At 30.6% G+C, this 17,822-nt stretch overlaps 1 protein-coding gene across 2 annotated transcripts in view; it reads left to right on the top strand.

Moving 5' to 3' along the window:
• Nucleotides 1-17,822, top strand: part of LOC108911533 (E3 ubiquitin-protein ligase Ubr3) — a 209,319-nt gene that overhangs the window by 51,697 nt on the left and 139,800 nt on the right. For both annotated transcript variants that reach the window (XM_023455676.1, XM_023455677.1), the window contains 2 exons: nt 4,500-4,995; nt 5,056-5,235. In XM_023455676.1, the coding sequence (XP_023311444.1) occupies nt 4,500-4,995; nt 5,056-5,235 (676 nt within the window). The remainder of the gene's footprint in view (nt 1-4,499; nt 4,996-5,055; nt 5,236-17,822) is intronic.

The following is a 17,822-nucleotide window of genomic DNA, read 5'->3' on the forward strand; positions in this document are numbered from 1 at the left end:
CATTTTCGACACGATTGCCCTACTTCATTTGGTGATTATGCTGACCGAATTTTAATTAAATTTAAAAAAGTTGATACCCCTAACCGAATATTGACCTCGATCTACACCCTTTTCAGAGATTATTGCTGCAATACTTCCGAATTCATAAAACGCTTTTTCCGAATTTACAGAACACTAAAACAGTTTTTTTCAAACCGCCTTTTTTTCAGTAAAAAAAAAATTTGAAAAAATTTTTTTTTTGAAAAATTGAAATTTCTTTTTTTTGTCATAACTTCAAACGCTTTTCGCACGGTGTAAAAAAAACCTAAATCCGACCGTGCAACCTCCACATGGTACGCTTTGGGTGACGCTAATGCCGGCGGTTTTGTGAAATTTCTGAAAATCGGTTAATAAAAAATTTTTATTTTTTTTTTTTCATAATTTCAAACGCTTTCTGCAATAAGAATGTAAAAAAAAATCAGGAAAATAATGTTTTTTTAATTTTTATACAGATTATGAGCATTTAAAGGCAAAAAAACGTGATCCTTTAATTTTTTAAAAAATTCAATCGAATGAAACAAAAAAACGGCTTGATGGATCGAATTGAAACTCTATAGGGCTTTTAGGGGTACAATGACCTGTAAAAGGCACACTTAACATTAGTCATTTTCCCAATATTCTCAATGTGACACGTGATTTTCTAGAAGACCCCTAAAAGTCCTATTTATTACGATTTTTCAGTCATGTTAGGGATACAAAATTTTTTTTTTCTAAAAAACCGTGCCAGGACCTTGTAGATAATTCATTCAAGTTTCTGAAACCCACCGTCGATTTTCTGTGCAACCATTGATTTCTGAGATATCGATGAACAAAGAAAAAATGATCCATCTTCATTCAAAGTCCGATAGCTCAGCTAGAAATGGTCGTATTGAGACCAAAACAAAAAGAAATTGAAGCTAAATGAACAACCTATCTAATCCATAAGGTGGTTAAGTTGGAAAATTTTTTTTCAAGTCCGTACACCAAAAATAAGATTGAAAAAAAATTCTAAAAATTTTTTTTCATGATATTCATTAAGATTGCGCGATACGTGTTACTTGAAAAACATTTTTTTTGCAAGATTCAAAAATTAGAAACTTCAAGCTTCAAATTGCTTTTTTTTTACTCCAACATGATCATTTTTATCAAAGATACATAGTCCAAGCGGTATCTGTCTTACAAAGGGTGTACTTGGGTAAAACGCATGTGATCGGAGATTTTTGCTTTAACGGGTTCTAAATAACATCAGAAATGATATTTCTATGCAAATAAAAAAAAACCTGGGCTTAATTGTTATTGCAAAAAAGTATAAAAAATAGCAAAAAAATTCATTTTTTTCTTGGATTTCTCGTCGACAACTTAGCAACTATTCGTTTTAGACAAAAATTGAAGAGAAAAAAAAATTTTGTAATTAAATTTTGATCAAGATAGAGTTAGTTGCAATTCGAAAAAATAATTATTGTTGTTGCAAGAATCGGAAAAATCATTTAAAAAATTGCAAAAAATGCTAGTTTATTTGTAAATTTTTTTCAGACACTTGAATAATACCTAGGATCTTCATACTTTTTCCAATTAAACTTCTTAGTGCATAGAATCATCACACCAAATTTCATCCAATTCGGTTTGATAGTTTTTACATAATAATTGTTTCATTTTTTTTATTTTTTTTAAATTAAAGAATTTTCAAAATCAAATTTCTAAAAATCTAAAGCCTTTGAATACTTGAAAATTTCACCACAAAAGAAGAGCTCTCAAGCTTTAAAATGCTTTTTGAAAAATTCAAATCGGATGATTAGGAGAGCCGTGGTGATTTTAAACATTTTCGCAATTTCCACGCTTATAAACAATTGCAATAATTTAATGTTCTTTTCAAATTTTTGGTAATACTAGTAAGTTTGTTTAAATATTATAAAATAGTTTAAACAATAATTATTTAAATAAGCAACTGAAAATTGGTATTAATTTTTAGTTGTACGATAAATTTCTAAAAGTCTTTCAAAAATTATTACTCACATAAATTGTGAATAATTATAATTTTAATTTTTTCGTTTACTTTTAAAATATTTATCTAAATTTTATTTTTTATTTATAAAAAAAGTATAAGAATCTTTTGGATACTTAATTAATACCAACAACATGGTGCAACATGCAAAAATTTTGGTCGTGAAAATTAACAGTAAATAAATAAACATAATAAATTAATCATTTTTTAAAGTAACTGTTTATCGGCATGTCAAAAGTCCAATAATTAATAATAAAATGTAGTTGAAAATATGATAATTGAATTTTTTAGTTGCGAGACATCGATTTAAAAAAAAAATCATCGAAATTGGTCCATTAGACGCTGAGATAAGTGAAATTTTTCCGAGTGTCGCAATTTTGAACTCGAGAATTCAGATCGGAGTAGCTGTGTGTTTGCTCCCCCCACCACTGATACCTCATTGATTTCACGCGGTCTTGAATATCTTTGAGTGACATTTTAAATGGGACGCCCGTGATTGCAAATTTTGAAAATTTATATCTGGAAAGTACTCGGAATAACAAACCTATTGGTTCAAAAAACAGCCCTTATAGTTTTGCTGTAAATAAGGGTTAACTTTAACGGGCTATAACTCCGAAAATAATGGGCGGATCATCAGGTTTTTTTTTAAATACTCGTCTTTCCGAGTACTTTCAAACCATATTTTAAAATAAAAAAAAATTTGAAAAAACATTAAATTATTGCAATTGTTTATAAGCGTGAAAATTGCGAAAATGTTTAAACAATCACCACGGCTCACCTAATCGTCCGATTTGAATTTTTCAAAAAGCATTTTAAAGCTTGAGAGCTCTTCTTTTTGTGGTGAAATTTTCAAGTATTCAAAGGCTTTAGATTTTTAGAAATTTGATTTTGAAAATTTTTTAATTTAAAAAAAATAAAAAAATTAAACAATTATTATGTAAAAACTATCGAACCGAATTGGATGAAATTTGGTGTGATGATTCTATGCACTAAGAAGTTTAATTGGGAAAAGTATGAAGATCCTAGGTATTATTCAAGTGTCTGAAAAAAATTGACAAATAAACTAGCATTTTTTGCAATTTTTTAAATGATTTTTCCGATTTTTGCAACAACAATAATTATTTTTTCGAATTGCAACTAACTCTATCTTGATCAAAATTTAATTACAAAACTTTTTTTCCTCTTCAATTTTTGTCTAAAACGAATAGTTGCTAAGTTGTCGACGAGAAATCCAAGAAAAAAATGAATTTTTTTGCTATTTTTTATACTTTTTTGCAATAACAATTAAGCCCAGGTTTTTTTTTATTTGCATAGAAATATTATCATTTCTGATGTTATTTAGAAGCCATTAAAGCAAAAATCTCCGATCATATGCGTTTTACCCAACCCGAAACAAGTACCTCCTGGACTAACAGCCATTTGAAAAATCGCCGAAAATTTAGATTTTTTTTATCCTTTAATTTTTTCCACTAGTTTAGTTTTAATTATAGTAACCATGCATTTTTATGCACATTTTTTTATGCACAATGTACCTGTGAATGGGGGTCATATTTATACGGAGGCTACCTTTGACTTTTAAAAACACGCATCCATAGTTTATTTTTTCAAATTCCATTGTGAAAACTTAATTTTTTTTAAGCAGTAGTAATTTTTCATACCCGTGCTTTAGTCACAGCACATGCACAATTGGGAATTAGACTATGCATTGTTGTCAAATCTTAATATAATATAAAAGAAAAAGATACTAAAAAGCAAATTTCTACATCTGCCGCCATGAAGTACTGTTCTTTGGGACGTTACTTTTTTGAGCGGGTATTCGCCAGGTGCCCTATCATCCCATATAAATGGATATTTAATTCTACTAAATTTGCTATGAAACATTACTTAACAAGTAATCTAACAGAAAACTCAAGCAGTAATCGATAATGATGAACACCCTTTCGAAATATCAATTTTGCCATGAAACTATAAGAGTTAGGAAAAAAAGTGAATGTACACTTTTTGTCAATAACAAATTGTTCTATCTAAAAACAGCATCATTTTTTATTTTCAGTAGGGCCATATAATTTTTTTTTATAATTTAATGAGTCTGAGTCCCCATAACTCCTCCACTGGTTGCTTGTGGGACTTCTACTTCTATGGAAAAATGGTATCTTATAAGATGCGTCATGCCAAATTTGGATTAAATAGCCTTCTTCATTTAGAAGTTATTTAGAAAATTCGAATTTTTTAAAAAATCTTTAACTTTATTTCAAAAATGAAACGTATGGAAAAAAATGTATACTTAATTTTTTTCTTATTTTTTTATGAGGAATATCTCATTAAAGTTTGTCGACTTAATCCTGAAACACCCTGTACTTATAATATATAAATTTTATTTATTATTTATAATTTATTTTATTATTTATAATTATAAATTATAAATTTTATAAAATTATATTATATATAATATAATTATAATTACAATTTTTGATTACAGAAATACAGGGTATTAAATGAAGTGCCAGAAAATTTAGTTACAGAATATGCACAATATCAAAATGATTCTAAAAGAATTTATGAAGAAGCTTTGAACTCTCTACCTAATCCAAAACCTATAGAAGACTACAAAGACTGTCCTTCATTGCAAGAAAATTTGGTCCATAAAACTTTCTTAGAGGAACTGGTGTTTCGGACAGTGAAATTTGAATTTCCCCAGAAAGTGGTGTGTCTTTTGCTGAACATGCTTCCAGATCCTGATTATAAAGAGGCATTGACTAGAGCTTTTGTTCTTCATTACAGTAGAATTTCGATGATGCTAGAACGATCAGTAGATCCCGACACACTGAGTAATAGAGTGGTGCATGTAAGCGTGCAGTTATTTTCAAACGAAAGTTTAGCTTTAAGAATGACGGAACATTTAAATCTGTTACATGTTATGGTAGTTAGTTTAAAGTATATGATGAGCAAAATTTTAATAAAGAACACCTTACATGGTAAGAAATTTAAAATTACAAGTTGTCAAAGAAATAACCACCAAGGATTATTATTTTCAGATCAAAACGAAAATTTTCATTATGTCGTCGACTGTGGCAAACCTGTAATGAAAGATCATTGTTATTGGCCCCTTGTTTCTGATTTGAATAATGTTCTCTCACATAGACCAGTAGCATTAAAGTTTATGTCGGATGATTCTTTATTGGAAATGTGGTTCACATTCTTAGCTATGTTTCAAGGTAAATATAACTCTTTATTAATGGGATCATTGACACGAATAACAATTACCCACAGAGAAATCGAAAATATTTTCTTTGACAGATTAAAAAAAATCAGATTTATGAAGTGACAAAAATTAAGTAACTAAGTAAACTATTTAAGTAAATTATATTATTAAAATTAAATAATTATTAGGAATCGGAGCAAAACTCAGTCTTATCAATAGTAAAAGGGTTAATGAGGCCCCATATATAAATTTGAAGGTAAGTTAGTATAGAGAGGGGATGACCAAATACTTATTTTGTCATTTTAGTGTTAATTTTTAGCATGGAGATATGTAATTTTGTGACGTCACAACCAATAATTTGTAAAACAGTGATGCCATATTTTTCAATATTCCCGAGCATAATTGAACTTAGCAGGGATAAAAGATGTTTTCGTAAATTGTTTAATTTGTATACAGGGTGACATAGAAAAAAGTACATTGCATAGTGCCACACAATAGAGGACACTAAAATAAGAAAAAAAGTTCCTATGAACATGGGTCTGCAAGGCCTTCGGTTAAAAGATACGGGGTGTTGAATTTTACTTTTGTTTGGGGTTTTTTTTTGAATATCTTTATGNTAGTCCCGACCTTAATCCCCTCGATTTTTCATTTTGGGGATTTATGAAAAATGAAGTTTATGCTGTAGAAATACATAATGAAGAACAATTATGGATAAGAATTATGGAATCGGCAGATAGATTTCATAATAACCTAGGAATATTTCAAAGATGCCGTCAATCATTAAGAAGAAGAATGGAAAAATGTATTGAAGTACAAGGGCAACAATTTGAACATCTTCTAAAAACTTAATGTTTTGTTTTAATTAATCATATTTTTCATCATACCATTAAAATTTAATTGTTGAAGTATTTATCATTGTTTTTGCAAATAAAAAAAAATTAAAATTCAACACCCCGTATCCTTTAACCGAAGGCCTTGCGGACCCATGTTCATAGGAACTTTTTTTCTTGTTTTAGTGTCTTCTATTGTATGACACTATGCAATGTACTTTTTTCTATGTCACCCTGTATATGTGTCTTTTTCTTCAATAATCACTATTAACTTATTTCAGATGACTTATATCGGGTGTGTCAGTAATAATAGACTGTTTTAGTGTGATGTCTCACACTTAGGCAACCCAGAATATTCTTTAATAACTGGAACCGTATAGACCGAAACTGACCATCGTGTACTATTTACAGTTTTTAGGGGTAATATTATGTGTCCCCTGAATACAAATCTGAAGTTATTTGTTTAATAAAATAGGTAAATAGTAGGGCTTGCAATTCCGCAATGAATTGAAATTCCCGGTATTCGCGGCACTTGACATTAAAATCCCGCAGGATCTCGGTATAAATGGGATACCACGATAATATGATATATTGTTATACTATAATACCCACATTTTTTATGTAATAAAAGTATAAAATTAAGCTTCTATAATTTATTTTCAATATACCAAAAAAATGTTCTTACCAAACAAATAATTTAAGCTTAAGATTTATTTATTATTTATTTATTTATTTATTTATTTAGACAATACACTACCCTACAGAAATTCCAATTACAGGGTAGGTACAAACAGAAAACTACATCATACACTACATGATGTGAGATAAGTAAACAATACAAAACATTACATACCTAAACAATTAGACAAAACAGGGTGGTCTGAATTTTATGCAGGAAACTTCGAGGGCAGATAGATCTCTTTAAAATAATATGTGCTTGCCTTATAAACATAGGTCTGGAACGGCACTGTTTTAGAGATACAGGGTGTTGAAGTTGTCAAAAAAAATTGGTTTTTTGTTTATATCTCCGGAATCTATTAACCGATCTCTATAAAATTTGGTACATATAATGTATCAGTGGCGGTTTTACCATAAGAGCTGCGGAGCTGCAGAACACATATAATTTTATGTATTTAATCATATTAAATATCAACAAAATATTTAAAGAATCCAAATGTACTTGCGCTAAAATAAATCTAGGAGCTTATATTATTATTTATTGCGACACGAGCTATGCTCCTTAATATATACAACCTCATATACAAAATGTGTGCATAGCGAACAATTAGCTGCGTCCTTTGTTTTTATTGGCTAATCAGGCACGTGACCCAGTACACGAAGGTATGGGCTTTTGCGGCTGCAACAGTGACAGCCACTGCTGCAGTAAAATGTAAATGCAGTAAAATTTTGTATGTGATATATGGTGGTTTATTTCTGCGAGCAGCACTTGTGAATATTTTCATTTAGGCGTCTACGGATATTATAGTTATTAAAATGAATAGCGTTTCATTTTAAAAAAAACTTTATTTGGTTCTCTGCCTTATGAGATAAACTAAAAATCAAAGAATTAGGTGGGCCAACACCACAATTAAATTTTGAAGTTAGTGGAACAAGCCGAAGGAAAAGTTATAAAAGAAAATTTAACAATAATGTATACACAAAAGCAGAGTGGGTGTGCGGGTGTGATTTAAAAAATACAGTTTTATTTTCCGTGCTTACTTTTCGGTGGGGATAAAGCATGGGCAAATATACAGTGTGAAAGATTTAAGTCATTTAAGTCTTTAGGTAAAATAAACGTAAGAAGTCAGTTAGATTCTGCATATTGGGATAATATACGGAAACACAATGAACAGGTAACGAAAAATCGTTATGTATTATCTAAAATCATAGATTGCATAAAATTTTGCGGAGCTTTCGAATTAGCACTTCACGGACACGACGAGACAGAAAATTCGGACAACCCTGATGTGTTTCGTGGACTCATAAATTTTAGTGCAGATCTTGACGACATATTAAAAGAACATCTGGCCACATGGGTGTGACCGGGATTTTCTGTGATTGTACCGGGAATGAGCTGTATGGTCCCAGATTTCGGATTTGCACGTATAACTCCCAGAATATAATATAATGTACATATATATAAAAGAAGATAAAGAAAAAATCATAACACGGCGAGGAAAATTAAAATTCGTTGAATCGTCGGTAAATTTCACAAACGATTTTTTTTAATAAACAATATTCAATAATTTAATAAAATATATTTAGTTTATTCCAATTTATTTATATCGTCAGTAGGTAATTCGTGAATAGATATTTCAAAAAGGTATCAATTTAAAAAATCGTTCTTGTCAAAATCTGTATTTTTTTATAAATGCATTGTTCCTTGAAATTCAGAAGTGCCAGGAAAAACGCATGACCTTGAAAATTTTTAAATTTAGAAACTCCGGGCACTTAATATCCCGGAATTCAATTCAACAAATGTAACAACCCTAAGCAGAACACATTCAATCAATGTTAACACGCCGCCACTGTAATGTATGATAGTAGGCCTTATATTCCCTGAAATATGAGCTTTAAAGGTTCAACCAGTGGTGTACAACTGGACAGGGGTCACCCTCTTTTTTACAAAAAAACCTACGCCACTGCATTTTTTACATGTCATTGTAACTGATTTATATTTTAATGCACAATTTTTTCCCTAAGATTCGCCGTTCTCAAATTATTCATACCAATACAATCCCCTTGTGACACTTCTAACGATAATATTACAAGAATATTTGTTTTTGTTTAAAAGTAAATGCAATTTGTAAGCACATCAACAAAATTATTTACACTCCTTTCTACACCACCTGTGAGGTAGTGTGCGATATAAACAAAACATCTTTTTTTTAAAACCTCAACACCCTATCTCTAAAACGGGGCCGTTCCAGACCTATGTTTATAAGGCAAACACATATTATTTTAAAGAGATCTATCTACCCTCAAAGTTTCCTGCATAAAATTCGGACCACCCTGTATAAATGAAAAAACAAATATAATTTAATTTGTAAATGTAACTTTTTTAATTATGGCTGTTACAATTAAAAATAACAAACTGATTTTGAAACAGATAATATTTATCACACATTTGAAAAAGAGGAGAGTATTTTTGAATATTAATTATTGACAGGTAAATGTACAACATAAACAAAATGATATGTATTTAATATAGAATAACGAAATTAATATCAATTGAAAAAATTCTTATTTTTATTTATTGGTTTTGCTGAAAATATTTCTGAAGAAAACAATATGTTTACGCTGTGGTCTGATAAGGAGCTCCATATGCCGTTTACTAGATAACCGGCAGCAGAAAAAGCTCTCGGCTTCGACACTTATTGGGGTTACAGATTTTAGACGAATATAGGCTAGTTCTAGATACTTTCCTCTAGAAGTCTAGAACATTACGTTAATTATTCTGTGACAGACTACCACCACTAACGAAGAAAACAAAGTTGTTTTGTGCCTCGTGGTAGGGCCACGTGTGAAATCAACGACGCCAAATGGACGGTGAGAAGCAGCTATGCACAATCCCGGAATCCCGCAATCCACAACGGGATCCGCATATTTAAAAATTGATGTGGGATCTCAGTATTTTGGGATCCCAGGATACCGGAATTGCAAGCCCTAGTAAATAGTCATGTTATAATTAGCTTTTAAAAAACTGCACTATACTTACTGACAATGGGGTATTATATTTCAAATATTTAAAATTATTTTTGTCTATTGTTTTGATGTTTTATATTTATCATATTTGACAGAAAGTTTGGATACTGTACAAAACATTAAGCTATAACAGCAGTCTTCAAACTTTTTCGACGTGCGGAACCCCGCCAATTGTTCGATTTTTTTGAGGAACCCCTACACCTAACAAAAATTTTCGAACACATTTTTTACTGATTATTTAATATACTTATTTATAAATATGTACTACGACTAACAAAATAAATATTCCAATAAGTAAAAATTAAAGTAAGACTTTAAAGTTAAAGTAAATATTTATGGAGTATTATGGAGTATGGAGTATTATGGAGTATTTATGGAGTAATTAAAAAAATAGTAAATATCATCAAAGACTGGGATGTGTTTGAAAATTTTTTTACATAATATGTTAAAATCAGGTGCTATTGTCGTAAGTGTTGTGATACTTTGTTTTTGTCGCTACATACGTGGAAAATGATTTTTCGCACAGGTACATAGTTGCAAAAGGCATTGATACATTTATTACTTGGCCAGCAATTTCAGGATATTCCTTATAAATCTCGGAAAGGCGACGCGACATAACCAACGCGAAGAACGCTGCGCCAGCTTATAAGTTATAAGCCGACTGCTTGCTCTTGCATAAATAGATAAAGCCCTTATAGTAACTTATACTCGTATACTTATAAAAATCAAAAGATTTAAGAGTATAATTAATAATAATTTTTTTGAATTTTGTAATTATCGATAATAAAATTTTAATTTTTGACTGATTGTGAGTCGCCGAACCCCCAGAGAGGTTGTGCGGAACCCCAGGGTTCCACGGAATACAGTTTGAATACTGCTGAGTTATAGTAAAAGGTAATTTGTCGCTGTTACCAGATACATCGCTGATGTAATTATCATTTTATATGATTTTTTAATTATTAGTGACTATTTTTTTAGATCATTCAAATTAAAGACGAGACTACACAATATTCTGATTTTCATTTTCATTTATTGTTCATTTAGTATTGATCATTTCGGTAACGTTACTCATAAAATTGCATAGGTATTTGCAATAACTTTTACAATTCAAAATTCTTATTTCACTTTTTTTGCTGGCTTACCTGTTATTGAACAAAAATTTGACACAATTTATAGCAGATGTTGAGGGTGATTCTTATTTACTTTAATAAATTTTTAAATTATTTTTTTAAACGATCTAACTTTCAGTTGATTCCCTCACATTTAGATTACATGTCATTTTGAGATAGTTCTGGGCTCCAAGTCAAAATAAAATTTAAAAAAAATAGAAAAGGGATCTATTGAAATATATAAATAATAATACAACAATAAAAACTCTCTCATCTCATCATCAAAGTATCGAAGGTACTACAGTGGTGCCGGTTCCCATGTTGCCAATTATGTACGGAGTACAGATACAGTATCGATAATACTGATTCAGTTTTTTTTTTATACACCCAATTGGTAATTGAGTATGAGTTGTAGGTGTACCAACATAAAATGTTTTTTAATTAAATTATTCCAGTTTTGGTCCTAACATCCTATACGTTTTGGTCAGCTTACACCTTCACTTACATATAACATCCGACTCAAAATTTTCCAAACACAAAGTGTTCCTGGTTTACCGATGTCTAGTTGTAACTTATATTTTTTGCGGCTGTAATTATTTTTTCACCAGTTCAAAAACTCTTGTAATGGTTAAACTGTTAAAAGTACAAGTATTGGTAAATATGCAGCTTTTAACTTTCATAGAATCCAGTCATCAGTTATGGACAGTCGAGTATTTGGTCATATTACATATACAGTGAGCGGCAAAAGTATGGAATACATTTATTTAAAAATCAGATGTTCGTTATTTGAAAAATCGCTCGGACCCGTCGAATTATATTTTTAGTTGTGCATTTTCTGAAGCAATTTTCATTTGTACAGGGTGGCCCAAAAAAGTTATAAGGCCAACTTTTTTAAAGGGAAACCCCACATTTTTGTATTTTTATTCAATTATTCTCCATGGAATTCTGATCACTGTTTTCGAGATAATGGCGTCTGAATATAGAATATGAAAAATTTTCAAAAATTACTCTCGATACGTAAGGACTGTCACGTCAAAGTCAGTGGGAACTGGTATACTTTCTGCTAAATACATTTTGTGTTTTTCAAATATTTAAGCACAGCTTGATTGATTGGATGATCTGGATACTTGTTATTGAATGTATCACACACTTCTTGTTGTGTTCTGGCTTTGTCACCGTGTCCCAAATAAATTAGAATTTCTATTCGCTGCGTTTCTGTTAAATGCGCCATCTAGTTAAGTAATTGCACTGTCCTAAATAATAAAAAATAGTAGTAGTGAACAAGGTATGTACATCAGTTTCAACTGACTTTGACGTTACCTATTTAATATTTAGTTGCTTGACGACGGCTATAATGCGTGTTTTTATGGAGTTTTTTAAGTTTTTTGTTCTTTACAAAAAAGACATGAAACAGTGCTAAAAATTTGCAAAATAACCTGGCTCGTAATTTAAATAGTGACATTTAACAAAATCATATTTTATACAATAAAATTATGCGTTTTTAATTAAATTATACCTAAATACCTCACTTATATTTTTTACATTCAAGTCATTGTGTTCTAATGATCAAAATAAATCACCGGAGCACTTATTTCTTATGGATTTTTCTAATTTGAAGCAACTTTCTGTGAATCACACAAATCTAAGATGGAAAAGTATTATATTATTTTAAAACCAGCAAGGTAAATCTCAGGGTAATTTTTGAAAAATTTCCATATTCTGTATTCAGATGCCATTATCAAAGTTTACAGAATAAATATCAGTTGTGGCACGGGCATTGCGTGCCGCTTCTGCTTTCCCTTTCCCCGCAGACCTGCTGTTGGGGAGCAAGGAACCCAGCACATACATAGTGCATCAAGTTGTCGATGCGAACGGTAGTGGCGATTTGTACAGAGTAGACAAAAAACGCGAAGGGAGATTAGATTGTATTAACATGCCTGTGGTATATTGTTCGGTAGATGGTTGCACAACAAAGCATGGAAGTGGACTATCATTTTCAGGTGTCCAAGAGATGTAGCTAAGTGAGTTTACATTTGTTTTAATTATAATATTTTACGATAAACTCAATCAGTATTACTTCTTTGTTCTTTTAGAATATGCTATAACGGAAGATAATATGTTTTTTTAAGGTTTATTTAGGTAATTCGCCAATTTTAATTAATTAATTAAAATATTTATATTGAATTATGTATTATACTCGCGTATACATTGATTATTATTACAAACAAAGAGGCTACCACTACTTACCGAAGTAATACTCCGCTAATATTGGATTACAGTGGTAACTCTTTCACAACCTACAGAAATACCTCTGTTATCAAAGCTATCATTAATAGTACTTGTTTCTGGTAGCGTATTTGTTTGTAATAATAATCAATGTATACGCGAGTATAATACAGATTTCAATATAAATATTTTAATTAGTACATTCAAACTGGCGAAATGCTCAAATAAACCTTTAAAAAATAAGATTAACATTAATTTTACAGTAAAAAAAGATAATTTGTTATTATTATTGCAGATGTAAAATTTGGAAAAGTCAATCGGGGTTCTCTGGTGAGCACAAATATGCCAATCTTACTCCAGACCAATGTTACGAACGAATTAGAATTTGTAGTTTACATTTTACCCCTGAGAGCTTTATGGTACGTCAACAACGTCTGCATTACAATGCGATCCCTTCGCTGCTTCTGTCGAGGACGGAAAGTACTGTTTTTGCGACGACTTCTAAAGCAAGCACAAGCAGGGAGTATACTGATGCATGTGTTCAAACGAATGCTAGCATTCATACAGATGCATGTGTACAAACCCAGGAGCATTTAAAACGTAACCAATGGTGTCAAACATCACTAAAGATTTCGGCGACAAGTCTAAGAAAAACGGCGTTAAAAAGAAAAATTAAAATACTGGAAGAAGAAGACCACACTTCTAGAATCAGAAGAAGAATTGAGACAGGATTAACTGAGGATGATGTTATTAAATTTTTGGAAGATAACTATCCAGCAGAATCTTGTGATTTCTTGAAAACACAGCTTTTACTTCTAAGAAAATCTCCCAAAAGTTGTAGGTACTCCAATGAATTTAAACAGTTCGCTTTGAGTGTATATTTTCTTGGTCCGAAAGCTTATAAAAAGTTTTCGAAAATATGTCGCTTACCGTCTAAATCTACCCTTCATCGCTTTACCCAAGGTTGGGTAATTAATCCTGGTTTCAATGAATTTATATTTCGGGTAACCGAATTAAGAGTTCGTCTTTTACCAGAGAAAGCAAAATATTGTTTTTTATATATGGATGAGATAAGTATAAAACGTCATCTCTTTTATGACATTTCAAAGGACAAGATAGTAGGTTTTCAAGAAGGCTACAACCAAAAATCCATAGACGTATCTGGTAATGCTTTAGTCTTAATGTGTAGAGGAATTGCTTGTAGTTGGAAACAGCCCATTGCATACTTTTTTCATCATCAGATGAAATTAAAAATATATTATTCGAGGCAATACGAAAATTAGATGCAACAGGTCTAAACGTACAGGGAGTAGTTTCTGATCAAGGTTCCAACTTTTATAAATTAGTAAAACATGATTTAAAGTTAAGTGAGGACAACCCATGCTTCTTTGTTGGTGAGAAAGAGCTAGTTTATATGTTTGATGTGCCCCATCTTTTGAAATCAACTCGAAATAACTTTTAATTATAAATTTATATTTAGAACTGGATCTACAAATAAAAAATATGTTGAAGAAATGTTTAAATGTGACCAAAGTAAACAATATAGGCTTGCTCCTAAATTAACTGCAGATCATATCAATCCCAACAGTTTTCAAAAAATGAAGGTGAAATTAGCCTCACAAGTATTTAGTCACTCCGTAGCTGTCGCAATGTTCACATATATTGACTATAATGTTTTACCAGAGGAAGCAAAAGATACAGCTAACTTTATACAAAAAATGAATGACTTTTTTGACTTATTAAATTCAAATATGTTGCAAAATTTCAGAGCGTTCACGGGAACTGAAAAGCAGATATCATTTTTAAATGAAATTGATGATTTGTTCAAACATTTACGAGTTGAGAGCATTGACGGAAAGCAAGTAACAAAAAAACTTTATTTTTGGTTGGAGACTAACTATTAAGTCTGTTCTTACTTTATTTAAAAAATTACAGACGAAGACATTTAAATATTTATTTACAAAAAACCTAAACCAGGACTGCCTCGAAAATTTTTTCGGGCAAATAAGGAATTGTGGAAATGTTAAGAATCCAACACCTATTCAATTTGTAAGAGCATTTAAAAAAATCTAAGACATTTTGAACAAGCTGACGGTGCAAATTGTATGGAGGATATAGACGAAGTTTTATTGGCCCTTACTCCTGATGTGTTGAAACAGTGTAGCCAAGTAATACCTACACCTGTATCCACATTCACTCCTATTAAAGTATCCACCAATGATTACAAGGATCTGAAGACTCCAGAGGGCAACGCTTTAATTTATGTTACAGGATATCTTTTGAAAAAATCTTTAATACAACATTCTTGTGACACCTGCATAGATTTTTCAAAAAGCAACACATTGGACGATATCGAAACTTCATTTTGTAAACTAAAAGCATACGTGACTACTCAAGAAAATCAATTTGGAGGTCTAGTAATCCCATGCAAAAATATTGCGGAATATGTAAATCGATTAGAAGATATTTTTGTTAACAGATTTCATGAACTAATCTGTCAAGAACATGTTGGATATCAACTTAAAATGGAATTTTTAAAAGTGCCCTTCAGTCATCCGTGTAAAACATTTCCATTAGATTACTTTGTTTCCCTATATACTAGGGTTCGTATTTACTTTTCTTTAAAATTTGCTAATGAGAATATAAGAAAACATAAAATTTATAAAGCTAATACAAAGGTATCTATTTTGAACCATATGTGATTTATTTTAATTGATTCCGTTAAGCTAAATTTAAGGAAATGACTGTTTTAGAGGAACATATTTTTTTTTTTTTGTTAAAATGGGGTATTTGCATGATTTTTTTATACCAGAAATATTCAGTTTCAATTTAGTTGAGTGCAAACACCCCATTAGGTATAATTAGGTTCTTACTTGTTAGTAGGTTAATTTAAAATATTCTGTAATAAATTACTGGAAACAATTAATTTCCTGATTTTATTTTAAAAAATCTCGATTATTAACCGAAATAAAAACAAATTTTGTAATAACTTTCTGAAAATTCCCTTTTTATTGTGGGCTTCCGGAACAACCCGTCTATGGAGACCGAAGGTCATACCATTACAATTGCCCCGTAAACGTAAAGAATTGACCGCCCGTGCGACAACTGAATTTTATTCTGTAAACTTTGCCATTATCTCGAAAACAGTTAAAGATAGGTATAGGTTATGTTACATATAAAAATGATCGCAATTCCATGGAGAATTGATTAAAAATACAAATAAGTGGGGTTTCCTTTTAAAAAAGTTGGCCTTGATTTCATAACTTTTTTTGGACCACCCTGTATAAATGAAAATTGCTTCATAAAATGCGCAACTAAAAATATAATTCGACGGGTCCGAGCGGTTTTTCAAATAACGAACATCTGATTTTTAAATAAATATATTCCATACTTTTGTCGCTCACTGTATAATTAAAGTTCAATTACATGTAAAATTTTTAATATTTTATATGATTTAGATCAACTCAACCATTCAAAAATTGGTAAAAGTGAATTTAATTTTGCTGTACTACATTCAAAAGCTTTTTTCTCAATAGACACCAACTTTTTCATTGAATTTTTAATAGATGTAGGTTGGTCTAAATTGTAAGTTTGATTGTATAAGAATACTCCTAAATATCTAGCTAATAGACACTTTTAGTGTGACGTAACATATTTAGGTAACCCACAATATTCTTCCAGTTATTAACTTTCTCTGCGGCATCAAACTGTTTCGTGTAAGTTTGTCAAGAAGATTTACCATCATAAACTGGTGGTTGAAATTTTGCTGAACCTTAGTGAAACTGCTCAATTTTGACAGTTTCTGTCATGGAGTCATGCCATTTTTAATATTTTCATATTCTTTCTTTATATCTTCTTCTTTCCTTACAATGGTAATCTCTTCTTCCACTGCTTTCTCTATGTTGTCAAATCTGTGATCTACGATTTCTAACCAGTTATCTATTTCTGTCTTGATTACTTTACTTTTTCCTGATTTAGATGAACAAGCCATCTAAATTATTATTCAGTCACTTTTGATTTCGTCTTTCATCTTTCGTCTTGTATCCTGTCTTGTCTTCATATCAGATTTTAATTAATGCATCCTGTCTTGCCTTCATATTAGATCTTAATTCATCTTGTCCTGTCTTAATATCCATAGTTATTTCCATGATTTGTTTCATTGATTCTTTCATTTCTGCTACTTTAGATTTTGTTCTGACTGGAATTCGCTGTTTTCTCAAACTAATAATCCTCCAAATCTCGCTTCTGACACCAATTTGTATCAAATATAGTTAAGAAATGAGAAGGTGTCAAATCAGTTGGATGAGAATAGACTCTTTAAGTGTGACGTCATATATTTAGGCAACCCACAACAAATTGTCATAGTTGAAATTGTACAGACCGAATCTAACATTTTTGTGTACTATTTACATATATACTATAAAAATGAACAACTTCAAATTAATTTATTTTTACAATGATTTTGAAGTACCTATTTAAGAACAACCAACACATGTTTCGTAAAATATATACATAATGTGCTTAAAACTTACAAAAAACGATAGGTATAAAAGAATATTCCTAAATTTAAATAAAGTAAAAATTTAACATTAGCCGTATTATCCCTAATGCTCATGCTCGGAAAGAATAGCGTCATCCTCATACGCAGGTAAGCTCTTGTTGATATGTTATTGCTATCATCATTAGCATATTTTCTCATGTTTTGTTTAATCTTGGCATTTTCTAGTTCT

The sequence above is a fragment of the Anoplophora glabripennis genome, unplaced genomic scaffold (assembly GCF_000390285.2).
Source record: "Anoplophora glabripennis isolate ALB-LARVAE unplaced genomic scaffold, Agla_2.0 scaffold606, whole genome shotgun sequence".
In the NCBI taxonomy this organism is placed as follows: Eukaryota; Metazoa; Arthropoda; class Insecta; order Coleoptera; family Cerambycidae; genus Anoplophora; species Anoplophora glabripennis.